General features: G+C 48.1%; 1 protein-coding gene across 1 annotated transcript in view; it reads right to left on the bottom strand.

Moving 5' to 3' along the window:
* arhgef17 (Rho guanine nucleotide exchange factor (GEF) 17) overlaps positions 1-15,488 on the bottom strand; it is a 464,629-nt gene that overhangs the window by 31,630 nt on the left and 417,511 nt on the right. Inside the window, exons 12-13 of the mRNA XM_078221461.1 lie at positions 9,167-9,240; positions 1,423-1,616 (exon numbers count right to left, since the gene is read on the bottom strand). Coding sequence (XP_078077587.1) covers positions 1,423-1,616; positions 9,167-9,240 — 268 coding nt within the window. The remainder of the gene's footprint in view (positions 1-1,422; positions 1,617-9,166; positions 9,241-15,488) is intronic.

The raw sequence follows: 15,488 nt of genomic DNA, 5'->3' as shown, positions 1-15,488 counted from the left end.
ATTTAGCATGGCCAATGCACCTAACCAGCATGTCTTTTGGGCTGTGGGAGAAAACCGGAGCAGCCGGAAGAAACCCACGCAGACACGGGGAGAACGTGCAGACTCCACATAGACAATCACCCGAGCCGGGAATCGAACCCGGGTCCTGGCGCTGTGAGGCAGCAGTGCTAACCACTGTGCCAACGTGCTGCCCATGGTCATAGTCACAAAAGATGCCATCTGTGACTTTGATAAGGCCACTTCAGTTCCGCAGGTGGGTAAAACCTGATTGGAAAGGTTCAAGTATAGAGTTGTGGGAATGATAGTTACAGATTTGGGTGGTAACGATACATCTTTGTAAAGGAGAGGGGGGTTGGAGGTGGGGCGGTAGTTTACAAGTACAGTGGGGTACTCACTTGGCTCCATGTGTGCAATACCATGGAAGATGGTATTATAGGAGGTCATAATAATGGCTGCAATTCTCTGACCTCGCCCGCGGCTGGAATTCTCCAGTCCCGCTGCAGTGAATGGAGTTTTAATTGAGTGCCTCATTCTCCGCTCTCAGTGGCGGGGCGAAGGAGATCGGAGAATCAGCCCAATGTCACCAAGTAACTCATTCACAGGATGCAGAGTCTCAGCAGCTTGCCAACAAAAATACACTTGCACTTCAGGAGAGCGATAGCTCCATAGTCGCAGTTAGTGTGTAAGGTCAGAGGTTAAGACCTGCAGCGACCATGGGGCTGGTGAGGATTGTGTGAGAAATAGTGAGCATTGAAGCATGTGTCTGCATCCAATGAAAACTGGGGTCATCCAAGCTCGAAACGTTGGCTCTATTCTCTCTCCACAGATGCTGTCAGACTTGCTGAGATTTTCCAGCATTTTCTGTTTTTGTTTCAGATTCCAGCATCCGCAGTTGCCTTTACCCTGTTTCAAATGGTGGAATCTGGACCTTGAGGGATTCTTCCCTCTACGGTTGCGCAGTTAAAGAACAATGACTTTATATATGCTATCTGAGTTATATAATTTGGACACATCCTGTTTAGGAAAGTCTAACAACCCCAGTACAGAAGCAAATTCCAGACATTAACAAGTAGTTAACAAGCTCTTAATAAATCTCTTTTCTATTCATTTTCAGTGTTTACATATAAACATTTAATGGAGGGAGAGGATATGAAATCACCTGTAAGCAATATGCAATTTTAAGGGAATTTATGAAACCAAACAGATTTTTTCACTAGTTTATGCAACTGTACTTTTCTTGCAATGGTTTCTATCATAAGGGAATGATACTCTGTAGATAATCCTGTTCATGAGGTATTTGTGAGCCAGACAGTACCGGTAATACTTGGCCGTAATGGTCATTCAAAATTCATTATTTCTACAATTTGTAAGTTCTTATCACTCTCGGACTACGAGTGAATGGTTAAGTGCACAAACTCCCACCTGGCAGTGCCACTGAGGCCTGGCACCGAGGCTATGCAGATAATCCTTGCGGAGCACACTGCGATACAAGCTTCCACCGTGGGCACCGGCTTGATGCTCAGCAGGCAGACCTGCCCAACGTATCCATCACTATTGCAGACCCAAACCTCGTGGGCGTTGTCCGGTCCACCATGGCTGGGAGATGCACAGGAGAACTGAAAACAACACAACACTGTCAGTTAGTACAGCGTCCCGTTCACCATCTAATTCCACTCAACTCTACCCCGCAGAATGAACAAGAGATTTCCCACCGATAGGACACATGTGTGGCTAATGTGTTGCGCATTAAGCTTTTCAATCTGACAGAAATGTTTGCACGAGGCTTTCTTCACCTTTCCCCAAATATCAATTGATTTGATTTATTATTGTCACATGTATGAGTATACAGTGAAAAGTATTGTTTCTTGCGCGCTACGCAGACAAAGCATACCGTTCATAGAGAAGGAAAGGAGAGAGTGCAGAATGTAGTGTTACAGTCACAGCTAGAGTGTAGAGAAAGATGAAAATGAAATAACGTTCTCGATATATAAACAATTTACACCAGGAGTAACTCTGGCGTTACAGTAAAACCAAGGAATGTATCTGTAAACAACTTGGAGAGTTTTTGAATGAATGTGCATGGGAGAGTGAGAGTGTGGAGGTCATACAGGTTTACAGCATGGAAACAAGCCCTTCGGCCCAACTTGTCCATGCCGCCCCTTTTTTTTAAAAACCCCTAAACTAATCCCAATTGCCCACATTTGGCCCATATCCCTCTATGCCCATCGTACCCATGTAACTATCTAAATGCTTTTTAAAAGATAAAATTGTACCCGCCTCTACTACTACCTCTGGCAGCTTGTTCCAGACACTCACCACCCTCTGTGTGAAAAAACTGCCCCTCTGGACACTTTTGTATCTTTCCCCTCTCACCTTAAACCTATACCCTCTAGTTTTAGACTCCCCTACCTTTGGGAAAAGATATTGACTATCTACCTTGTCTATGCCCCTCATTATTTTATAGACCTCTATAAGGTCACCCCTCAGCCTCATTGAGGAGGACCTCAATGAAGAGAAGAAGAATGTGGGCGAGATTTTCTGGCCACGCTTGCCCCAAGGCCAGAAAATCCCACTTGAGGTCAATGGACCTCTGCATGGTCCGTGTCCCGCCCGCTGCAATTCCTGTATTTTATATTAGATAGCATGCAGCTGGCAGACTTGGGATCTGGGTTGTGTGAGGAGGCTGTTCAGGACAAGTCTCACAACACCAGACCAAAGTCCAACAGATCTATTTGTTATCACGAGCTTTCGAGGCGCTGCTCCTTCATCAGGTGATGCCAAATAAACCTGTTGGACTTTAACCTGGTGCTGTGAGACTTCTTACTGTGCCCACACCAGTCCAACGCCGGCATCTCCACATCATGTTCAAGACAGGGCTGAAGGACACAACCCTGAAGACTTGGCAGCGAGTTTCATTGACTGTGGGTTGAGACGGGGTGGAGAGGTGAGGTTTTGAAGGCTGAGTTGATAGGTCTGGGGGCTGGAAGCTCAGATGACATCAACGTTGGGTTTGACTTGAGAGAGCATTTCTAGGGAATCCCTCCCACATTCGTCAAAGCCGTCAGGCCACAGTCGCTGGCTGTCCAGTGGATGGGCTACCCCTCCACAATAACTGGCATGCTGGCCAGGAGTGGGAAATTGTGACCCCATCCACCTCTTGTCCCATCTCTGTAACCATTTAAAAATTCTCCCCTCATCTCTTTCAACGTGCCTGAGCCCACTGTGATATCTGCCTCACCATCGGACATCTCTTCTTATGCATTTGGTCCAACGTAGTGAAACTTAGACCAAAGTCTAAAGATGTGCGGGTTAGGTTGACTGGCCATGCTAATTTTCTTTTATTCATTTGTGGGACATGGGCATCGCTGGTTGGCCAGCATTTATTGCCCATCCCTAGTTGCCTCAGGGCAGTTGAGAGTTAACCAATTTGCTGTGGTTCTGGAGTCACACATATGCCAGACCAGGTAAGGACATGAGATTTCCTTCCCTAAAGGACATTAGTGAATCAGGTGAGTTTTTCTGGCAATCGAGAATGGTTTCATGGTCATCAGTCGATTCCAGATATTTTTTATTGAATTCAAATTCCACCATCTACCATGGCGGGATTCGAATCCGGGTCCCCAGAACATTGCCCCTTAAGTGTCAGAGGGGTTAGCAGGGTAAATGCGTGGGGTTATGGGGATAGGGCCTGAGTGGGATTGTTGCTGTTACAGGCTCGATGGGCCGAATGGCCTCCTTCTGCACTGTAGGGATTCTATTTCCTTCAATTGTCTCTCCTCACATTCCAGTTCGAGTGTATCTGATCTACTCTGAGCTTTCATCCTTGCCATCCTGCTGTTGTTCATTTTTGTGCTACCTTTTGGTGGCAGTTTGGCAGTTGTGGCCATTTTTAGTGTTAAAACTTTAAAAAAATCACTTCAGAAGGCATCTCAATCTGGAGATGCCCTCTCTCTCTCTCTCTCTCTCTCTCTTCTGCCTCCATTTGCCCTCTGGGTCCCGATGTCGGCATGTGTGGGTTCGCGACCTGCATTTCCAACCTCAGGGAGGGATTGGGACCCACAACAGAAAGTCAGGCCTGGGAGTCACAGGTTGAGGCAGTTGAGTCGGTGGTTTTGGAGACAAAGAAATACACAGAAAGAGAGATGAGGGTGGGAGGTGGAAGGTAGAGGTCGTGGACGAATTTATTTTCCTTCCCTTCAGAACGATGATGGAGCAATATAAAGGAGAGAGACCACAATGAATAATTCTAGATGTGGAAGGTTAAACGAATCATTTAGCTCATCCTTCCACAGAAAGCCTCTAACTCCCCCACCACCCCCCCCGACCTCATCAAACTACCTCCGAACGCGAGTGTGCAGAGGGACCTGGGGGTCCTTGTGCACGAATCGCAAAAACTCAGTCTGCAGGTGCAGCAGGTGATCAAGAAGGCGAATGGAATGTTGGCCTTTATTGCGAGGGGGATAGAATATAAAAGCAGGGAGGTCTTGCTGCAACTGTACAAGGCACTGGTGAGGCCGCAACTGGAGTACTGTGTGCAGTTTTGGTCCCCTTATTTGCGAAAGGATATATTGGCCTTGGAGGGAGTGCAGAGAAGGTTCACCAGGTTGATACCGGAGATGAGGGGTGTGGCTTATGAGGAGAGATTAAACAGATTGGGTCTGTACTCGTTGGAGTTTAGAAGGATGAGGGGTGATCTTATAGAGACAAATAAGATAATGAAGGGGCTGGATAGGGTAGAGGTGGAGAGATTCTTTCCACTTAGAAGGGAAACCAGAACTAGAGGGCACAGCCTCAAAATAAGGGGGGGCCGGTTCAGAACAGAGTTGAGGGGGAACTTCTTCTCTCAGAGGGTAGCGAATCTCTGGAATTCTCTGCCCATTGAAGTGGTGGAGGCTTCCTCGTTGAATATGTTTAAATCACGGGTAGATAGTTTTCTGATCGATAAGGGAATTAGGGGTTATGGGGAGCAGGCGGGTAAGTGGAACTGATTCGCTTCAGATCAGCCATGATCTTGTTGAATGGCGGGGCAGGCTCGAAGGGCCAGATGGCCTACTCCTGCTCCTATTTCTTATGTTCTTATGAATGACTACACAAACTTCTCTTCTGTTTTACCTAGAAAACCAGCCACTAATTAATCTTTCCCTGAAGATATTCACCCTGAACTTGCCATTTACCATTTTACCTGCGTGTTTGTCAGCTGACATTGCAAATTACTTGTATGTAGGTGAAACTTTTATTCATCTTTTCAATCCCAGAGGCAATGGGCTGAATTTTCCGACTTTTTCCGACCGGTGGGATCTTCCAGTCCCACCGAAGGTGACCTCCCGCAGGCGAGCCAGGCAAAATGCCGTAGACGCCGGTGGGACTGGAAGATCCCGCTGGCGGCAAATAGCGAGCCACGTCCAGGAAACATGGCACGGGGGCGGGCGGAAAATCCCACCCGATATTCCTTGAGGTGCTTTGCGTAGCTGAAAAAAAGTTTACGCTTTTTAATAAGCCCATGGTTTTGCAATCTCTGAAAGTTAATTTTCTGTGCCTCACACAATGCGAATGCCGTAAAATATGATCAGGAAGACACACACCGCATTGCTAAAACACTTAATAAAAACATATTCGCTCCATTACTGTAGAGAATGGCTGTGGTACGCCTCAAACGCTTCCACATGTATAGCCTTCAAATATTAATCGCATTTTACAAAACTGCCACCTCAGGCTTGGCTCCGAGCTAAAAGCCAGGGATGCAAAGCGTCCTGACAGGAACGTTTGGAATCGGTCAGAAGCAGTGTGACCCATCCCCAGCGTGTTCCGTGATAACTTGCTGACATAACCTCGACAAGATGTCGGGGCTTCACACATTTCTGTCAGATGCACCTCCAGGAAGCTCCTCATTCCAGCAATGACATCATGTGCGCACAACCAAGCTCTTTCAACAGTCCTATGATGTAGACAGCTTGCCAGCACAGAAAGCCAAAAATATGTTCCACTTTATTAATTTCTTTTCATCTGAGGAAAGATGAAATTTGGTTTGGATTCCCTTGAGGTTAGACGGCTGTGGGTGATCTAATTTGAGTTCTTTTTTTTCAAAGGGTGCAAATAAATTTTCTCCTGTGTGTGTTTGTGTGTGTGTGTGTGTGTGGTGGGGGGGGGGGGTGGGGATTGTTAGTCCCGGGTATCGATATGGAATCATTGAATCCCTACAATGCAGAAGGAGGCCATTTGGCCCATCGAGCCTGCTCTGACAACAACTCCACCCAATTCCACCCACAACCCATGAATTTATGTTGTAAATCCCCCTGATATTAAGGGTCAATTTAGCATGGCCAATCAACCTAACCCGCACATCTTTGGACTGTGGGAGGAAACTGGAGCACCCGGAGGAAACCCATGCAGACACGGGGAGAATGTGCAAACTCCACACAGGCAGTCACCCAAGGCTGGAGTTGAACCCAGGTCCCTGTCGCTGTGAGGCAGCAGTGCTAACCACTGTACCACCGTGCCGCCCTTGTAGCACTGTGCCGAAAAAAGATTGGCAAACAGGACGGAGGTATCGATCAGCAATGATCTAATCGAATGGTGAAACAGGTTTGACTCGCTAAATAGCCTTCTCCTGTTCCCATCTATCCGTAATGTTTTTTAATCTTTCCATGCTTGAAGATGTTGACTGATGATTGGGTACAGTTTTACAGATGCCACAGCAGATTACAGCACTGAACGAGCCCCTTCGATCCATGTATATTTGGTGGCTCGGTGCACCCGGGTTCACACTCTTCCTCGGTTAGCCTAGAATAAGCCTGAAGTGATCATTGGACTGTGCATGGTGATACAAAGCAGACCAATCCTGCTCCCATCCAACTTCCAGGTATCCTGACTCTCTTCCCGCATCCAGTGATGCACTAAGGCAGAATTTCATTTGTCTCCATAGCTACTAATTCCAGGAACAGGTTGCTAGTGTGTCACCAGAGGCTTATCGCTTGAGAGGTGCCATTCCATGGATTTACATGTTGACAAACACAACCTGTTTGACTGCGTTATGAACGCACCTTTCTTGGTCATCAAGTCCTGGGGTGGGACTTGAACCTGGAGCTTCTGGCACCGATGTAGGGATGCTACCCACTGCACCACAAGGCCTCTTAACTTCCAGGCACGAGTCTCTTTATATTGATCAGGAGTGAAAGCTCCATTTTCTCCCCCCATTTCCAAAAATCCAAGTTTCCATTATTCCCTAAAACATTCCCCAGTCTAGACTTTTTTTGGTTACCTCAGATAATCATTTAAGTTTAACTCCGATCATTATTATAATTTCTTACTTGGCAGTGATCTGAAACTTTAATCTTGGCAGATTGCCTGACATATTCCAAGCCATCCTTGAGTTGAACCAGAAACTTCTATTGACAGCATGGAATCCACGTTACACTTTGAAATGTAAGGGCAGCATGGGAAAACCAACACCTCAAAGTTTCCCTCCATGTCACACACTGTGCTCACTTGCATGTACATCACTGTTCCTTTTACTGTCACTGAGGCAAAATCCTGGAACTGTCTACTTAACTGTATCATAGGAACACCTTCAGCACATGAACTGCAGTGATTCAATAAGAAGGCCCACCGCTATCTTCTCAAAGGAACCATGCACTGGCAATAGATGCCGGTCTTGCTGACATCATGAATATCCCAAGAATGATTTTTAAAAATTATTCGTGGGACACGGGCGTCGCTGGATGGCCAGCAGTTATTGCCCATCCCTAGTTGCCCTTGAAAAGATGGTGGTGAACTGGGTGGCTTGCTAACCCATTTCGGAGGGCAGTTGAGATTCAACCACATTGCTGTGGCTCTGGAGTCACATGTAGGCCAGACCAGGTAAGGAACGCAGATTTCCTTCCCTAAAGGACATTAATGTTTAAAGTTTTAAAGTTTATTTATTAGTGTCACAAGTAAGATTAACACTGCAATGAAGTTACTGTGGAAATCCCCTAGTCGCCACACTCCGACGCCTGTTTGGGTACACTGAGGGAGAATTTAGCATGGCCAATACACCTAACCAGCGCGTCTTTCAGACTGTGGGAGGAAACCGGAGCACCCGGAGGGAACCCACGCAGACACGGGGAGAACATGCAGACTGCATACAGACAGTCACCCAAGGCTGGAATTGAACTCGGGTCCCTGGCTCTGTGAGGCAGCAATGCTAACCACTGCGCCACCACGCTGCCCTGGAAAACCAGATGGGTTTTCCCAACAACTGACAATGTTTTCATCAGTGGATTCTTAATTCCAGATATTTTTTATTGAATTCAAATTACACCATCTGCCGTGGCGGGATTCGAAACCCAGGTCCCCAGAACATTAGCTGAGTTTCTGGATTAATCGTCCAGCGATAATACCACTAGGCCATCGCCAATTGAACAAGATAGTTACTCACAGACAATTGTATCTGCCCAAGGTTTACCTGCTGCCCTAAGCAGGTGGCAAGGATCTCTGCCCAAAGACAATGGCATCCATTTTAGTGTCCTCATCGCAACTCGCCGTCACACTGGAACTTTTACAAAGCAGCTTGGAGAAAGCCTCTGTGAGCGTACCGCCGGGTTAATGTAGCGACTAAGAGGATCAGGACTGGAAGCGGCTTAAAATGATAAGCTTTGAATTTATTTAACTTTTCTTCATGAGTTTGATGAGCTTCCAGCATATCTTTCACTCGAATACAGTGTTCTGGAGCATCGAATCCAAGTCTCACACCATAGTACTCCATGGCTGGAATTTTACCGGCACGCCTGCCCCGATTCCGGGGGTGGGCGAGGCTCGGAGAGCGGCATTCTCTGTTGGCCTTGGGCGGGATTGTACAAACCTCGGGCGGACGTGCCGGTACAATTCCGCCCCATGTCTCTCTCTCCTTTGCACACGAGCCACGCTTAGTTGTCACATGAGCTTAGTTTCAAAAATTTTCACAATATGATAAGTCAGGGTTAAGCTACAAATTACTGCCGGTGAGGTTGGAGTATAAATATCGGACAGGCCGCTATCGAATTTCTGCATCCACTAGTTTAATGAAAGAATTCCTATAAGTGGAGAAAGGAATTTGCTAGAAGCACATTAAGCACATGAGCCTATCACTAGCAGTAATTTCCTAGTTCGTGGCTTTTGTAATTAAGACTCAGACAATAAAGTACAGTACCTGCATGCCACTCCGTGTCTTCATGATAGGAATAGCCTTAAGGAATTCCGGGTCCCAGTGGTCTTTGTTCAAAGCTGTGAAATAAAATTTAAAAACAAACAAGCGTAAGGCCTGTGCACTGATCACTCAGTGGTGAAATGAGGGTGCCTCCCTCCCGCCCACCACTCTCCCCCCTCCCCCACCCCCCCCCACCCACCACTCTCCCCCCTCCCCCACCCCCCCCACCCACCACTCTCCCCCCCTCCCCCACCCCCCCCCACCCACCACTCTCCCCCCTCCCCCCACCCCCCCCACCCCCCACCGCTCTCCCCCTCTCCCCCACCCCCCCACCCACCACTCTCCCCCCCGCCCCCCACACCCACCACTCTCCCCCCTCCCCCACCCCCCACCCACCACTCTCCCCCCCTCCCCCGCCCCCACCCACCACTCTCCCCCCTCCCCCCACCCACCACTCTCCCCCTCCCCCGCCACCCCTCCCCACCACTCTCCCCCCCTCCCCCATCCCCCACACCCACCACTCTCCTCCCTCCCCCGCCACCCCACCCACCACTCTCCCCCCCTCCCCACCACTCTCCCCCCTCCCCCGCCCCCCCACCCACCCACCACTCTCCCCCCCCTCCCCCGCCCTCCCCACCCACCCACCACTCTCCCCCCTCCCCCGCCACCCCTCCCCACCACTCTTCATCCCCCCCTCCCCACCACCCATCCCCACCACTCTCCCCCCCCTCCCCCGCCCCCCACACCCACCACTCTCCCCCCCCTCCCCCGCCACCCCTCTCCACCACTCTCCCCCGCCACCCCCACCCCACCACTCTCCCCCCCTCCCCCGCCACCCCTCCCCACCACTCTCCCCCCTCTCCCCCGCCACCCCTCCCCACCACTCTCCCCATTCGAAAAGGAACAAAGAAGCACCAGTTTCAGGATCAAGCCAACAAAATAAATGTTTCTGTCCCTGCTTCCGTCAAATCATCAAACTGAAGCAAAAACCGGAAAACAGAAGAGTATGGATCGCACAAAGAGTCCAATCAATTTCCCAGGAATGGGCCGAACCCCCCCCCCCCCCCCCCCCCCACCACTCTCCCCCACATCAGACTGGCTTCCAGAGAAACATGTCCAGCTACCCAGCGAGCAGTCACTGCAAGATCATGATACAAACAGGGCGGCACGGTGGCACAGTGGTTAGCACTGCTGCCTCACAGCGCCAGGGACCCAGGTTCAATTCTGGCCTCGGGTCACTGTCTGTGTGGAGTTTGCACATTCTCCCCCCGTATCTGCGTGGGTTTCCTCCGGGTGCTCCGGTTTCCTCCCACAATCCAAAGGTGTGCGGGTTAGAGTGATTGGCCATGCTAAATTGTCCCTTAGTGTCAGGGGGATTAACAGGGTAAATATGTGGGGTTACAGGGCCTGGGTGGAATTGTGGTTGGTGCAGACTCGATGGGCCGAATGGCCTCCTTCTGCACTGTTGTGATTCTATGATTTTCCCATTACACTTTTTGACATATCAATGAGAAATAATACTAACAAGATTGGCAATAATGAGACTCCTGTTTAATGTTATTTATTTTCCAGGATTATAAGAAAAATTAGTCAATCAGTCTTTGCCATTTCACTTTTTAAGACCTAATGCGCTGGCAGCTTGCAAAGAATAACTCCTCAAGCATTACACAACAGCAGAATTGTAAGCATTTCAAAAGCTGGAGTCAGTCGAGGACAAGAGTACAAATACAGGCCCATACTTCAGATACTATCTCCTAAGTCCCTAATTAAACAGTACAGGTGGATCAGATTACATACACTGGAATTATGTTTGACATATGATAAGACAATCATGTTCTGGTGAAGTTTGCTGGCAATGAGTCGGATTGTCCGAGCAAGCCAATGCTGCACACAGCTTGCTGAGTTATTCTCCATGACACTGTGCATGAAGAAGTAGTTTGTAATCTAGTGCAAGGCTTGTCAGTGCTGTAGGATATTGTGCATTTTGCCCCCCTAAAGGAGCGAGGTGCAATATGCATCCGCATATAACCGCATATCCTAATTCCTGGCTTGGCGTTCCGATTCCCGAACATTGCCCACTGCCTCGGGACCTGACCAGCCAGCATAAGTATCCTATTCTGACAGTTCCAAATGATGACAAACGGCGTTCTGGATACCTGTGTTCTGGATGTGCTGCTGCTTCCACTGCTGTGACTGAACCCAGAGGCATTTCTTTTCCTCTAGAGTTAAAACCAAACCTCTAGAGAGGCAGGAAATGAAAACATTTCCAACATTTCTCACTAGGAGTATTCCATATGTTTTTAAATTCATTTCTCGGACAGGCACATGGAGCACACCAGGATGATAGTGAGTGGGATAGCTTGATCTTGGTTTCAGATAAAGTTCGGCACAACATCGTGGGCCGAAGGGCCTGTTCTGTGCTGTACTGTTCTATGTTCTATGGGTGTCGCTGGCAGGCCAGCATTTATTGCCCATCTCTAGGTGCCCTTCAGAAGGTGCCATCTTGAAACACTGCAGTCCATATGCTGTGGGTTGACCCCACAATGCCGTTAGGAAGGGAATTCCAGGATTTTGACCTAGCGACTACGCAGGAACGGCGATTATATTTCCAGGATGGTGAGTGGCTTGGAGGGGAACTAGCAGGTGGTGGTGTCCCCATTTATCTGCTGCCCTTGTCCTTCTAGATGGAAGTGGTCATGGGTTTGGAAGGTGCTATCGGCGGTGGAGACAGTGGATGTTTGTAGATGTGGCGCCAATCAAGCGGCTGCTTTGTCCTGCATGGTGTCAAGCTTCTTGAGAGTCAACCACATTGCTGTGGCTCTAGAGTCACATGTAGGCAAGACCGGGTAAGGACGGCAGATTTCCTTCCCTGAAGGACAGTAGTGAACCAGATGGTTTTTTCCAACAATTGACAATGGTTTCATGGTCCTCAATTGACTCTTAATTCTAGATATTTTTTATTGAATTCAAATTCCACCATCTGCCGTGGCGGGATTCGAACTCAGGTGCCCAGAACATTAGCTGAGTGTCTGGATTAATAATTTAGCGATAATACCAATAGGCCATCGCCTCCCCTGGGATCTTTCCAGGGGTTCTTCCACATTCACTGAGCTGGCAGATGGAGCCTCAGTTTAACGTCTCATCTGAAAGACAGCACCTCCAACACTGCAGTGTTCCCGCAGTGGTGTCAGCCTTGATTTTTCTATTCAAATCCTAGAGTGAGATAGCGCCTCATAATTCAGGCGTAAGTGTGCTACCAACTGAGCCATGACTGACACTCAGCTGTGCCATCTGAGCTGTACCATGTTGTATAAGGCAGGAACTCGAGCGACAGAAGCAATCATTGACTGTAATTGTGCTGACCAAGGAGTGCAGCACCAACAACACTCAAGAAGCTTGATGCCATCCAGGCAGCCTGCTTGATTGGCATCCCATCCACAAACATTCATTCTCTCCACCACTGACATCCAGTGGCAGCAGTGTTTATCATCTACAAGATGCACTGCAGGAACTCATCAAGACTCCTTCGATAGCACCTTCCAAACCCATGACCGCTACCATCTAGAAAGACAAAGGCAGCAGACACATGAGAACACCTGGAGAACACCTGGAGAATCCCCTCCAAGTCATTCACCATCTTGACTTGGAAATATTCCTCCACTGTCGCTGGATCAAAATCCTGGAACTCCCTCCCTAACAGCACTGTGGGTGTACCTACACCTTAGGGACTGCAGCGGTTCAAGAAGGCAGCTCACTACCATCTTCTCAAAGGCCATTAGGGATGGGAAACAAATGCTGGTCTAGCCAGCAACACCCACATGCTTGAAATTAATGAAAAAAAGGAATTGGCTTCCATCCAGAATTGCACGCAAAGAAAATGTACTTTTTTTCTCAGATTTTCTCTTGGTATATCTTGTTGTTCTTTCTCGGTATACCACTGGAATCCAGGCATTTTCTGAAGTTGTGTCTGTTTAGTGATATATGAACATGATTGGCTAAGGGTTCATACACTGTGACATGCAACTAATGCAGATTATCAAAAGAGATTATTGTCTCTTTAAAGTCTGAGTTATGGTAACATTTATAACGGGGACATGATGACACGCTGAACATGGCTTAAGCCAGGAGAATATTATTGACTTGGCATCCAATCATTTTGAAGGCTTTTACACGCCTTGAAGGAAAAAGATGGCAAGGGTTAGATAGTGAAAATGGGAATGGCACAGGATGAGACGGGAAACTGACTCCAAGTGAATCTTGCTGGCTTGGAGACATTGGAGCAGAATTGAATGACTTTGCTTCTTGCACAAATATCTGGCACCGATCACAAACAGCTTCTTGTTAAGAGCTTAGCCAGTGACGAGCCAAAACTGCCAATCACACAAGATCTGAAAAGTGACCTAAACGACGTCTCGTTTCCAAGAAGCAATGTGGCGTCTCTGTGTTGCCCCCTTTTACATTTTCAACACATTTTTTTCAAAACCAGTTTGATCATTCTTCTGAACTTTAACCATGTGCTGTGAGCAAGGAGATCACCTCAGAGAAACATTAATCCTTTGCCCTCTGTAGCCGCCAGTCAGTGCTCAATTCCAATAGGTGCAAATGTGTGAAGGCATGACTGAACACTCAGTCCATCTCGCGTTAGGATTATTACACCTGTATATAACAGACTTTCAAACATGTTTGGAGAGAAATACAGTGGTGGCACTTCATTAGTGCCAATATATTTGCACGATGTGGAGTTGCCGGCGTTGGACTGGGGTGGGCACAGTAAGAAGTCTCACGACACCAGGTTAAAGTCCAACAGGTTTATTGGGTATCACAAGCTTTCGCACGCATGAGGACGGCCTCAACCGGGATCTTGGGTTCATGTCACACTATGTGTAACCCCCACCATTTGGCCTGGGCTTGCAAAATCCTAGTAACTGTCCTGGCTTGAGACAATTCACACCTCTTTAACCTATGATTGTCCCTCTCTCCGCTCACACTGTCTGTACCTGTAAAGACTTGATTACCTGAAAAGACTCGCCTTCCAACCACTGTCTTGCAATTGAGTCTCTGTCCATATATGCTGTGTTTGTGAACCCAACTCTCCACTCACCTGATGAAGGAGCAGCGCTCCAAAAGCTCGTGATACCAAATAAACCTGTTGGACTTTAACCTAGTGTTGTGAGACTTCTTATAATATATTTGTAAGATAGACTGAAAGCAGAGCTCAGTAAATTGGTATCGGGACAGTACCTGGTGAACAGATCCACTGTCTCCAAGATGCACTTGTCAAACAAGAACACCTCCATGACATTCTCAGGGTTCCAAGTCACCAAGTTGGTGATTTGGGGGAGAGTTTTCCCGTTCCATCCGCCACGGGAAGTCGTAGCGGGCGAGGGGCTACCATGGAAAGATCCGTTGACCTCAAGCGGGATTTTCCAGTTTCGGGGCGAGCACGGCCAGAAAATCCCACCCATGATCTCCAGATGTCTTGGCCATTTAAAATTCTAACCCTTGTTTTCAAATCCCTTCATGGTCTCACCCGTTGCTAATTCTGTGACCTCCCCCAGCCCAACAACTTTCTGCGCTCACCGACTTCTAGACTTCTAATCATAAGGGCGGCATGGTAGCACAGTGGTTAGCACTGCTACCTCACACCGTCAGGGACCAGGGTTTGATTCCCGGCTTCGGTCATTGTCTGTGTGGAGTTTGTACATTCTCCGCCTGTCTGCGTGGCTTTCCTTCAGGTACTCCAGTTTCCTCCCACAGTCCAAAGATGTGCGGGTTAGGTGGATTGGCCATGCTAAATTGCCCCTTAGTATCAGGGGGACTGGCTAGGGTAAATGGATGGGGTTATGGGGATAGGGCCTGGGTGGGATTATGGTCGGTGCAGATTCGATGGGCCGAATGGTCTTCTGCACTGTAGGATTCTATGATTCACCCAGGATTTTAATTGCTCCATCATAGGTGGTGTGCATTCAGCGGTCAAGGACCTAACACTTTGGAATTCCTTCGCCAAACTCACCCCATCTCTAATTCTCTCTCACTTTCTTTAAGATAATCTATAAAACCTGCCCTTTTGACCAAGCTTTTGATCGTTTGCCTTAATGTCTCCTTGGTGTCAAATTTAGAACATAGAACATAGAACATAGAACAGTACAGCACAGAACAGGCCCTTCAGCCCACGATGTTGTGCCGAGCTTTATCTGAAACCAAGATCAAGCTATCCCACTCCCTATCATCCTGGTGTGCTCCATGTGCCTATCCAATAACCGCTTAAATGTTCCTAAAGTGTCTGACTCCACTATCACTGCAGGCAGTCCATTCCACACCCCAA

Source organism: Mustelus asterias, chromosome 10 (genome assembly GCF_964213995.1).
Source record: "Mustelus asterias chromosome 10, sMusAst1.hap1.1, whole genome shotgun sequence".
In the NCBI taxonomy this organism is placed as follows: domain Eukaryota; kingdom Metazoa; phylum Chordata; class Chondrichthyes; order Carcharhiniformes; family Triakidae; genus Mustelus; species Mustelus asterias.
The sequence above is the reverse complement of the archived record's forward strand: the minus strand, read 5'-3'. Positions and strand labels throughout refer to the sequence as shown.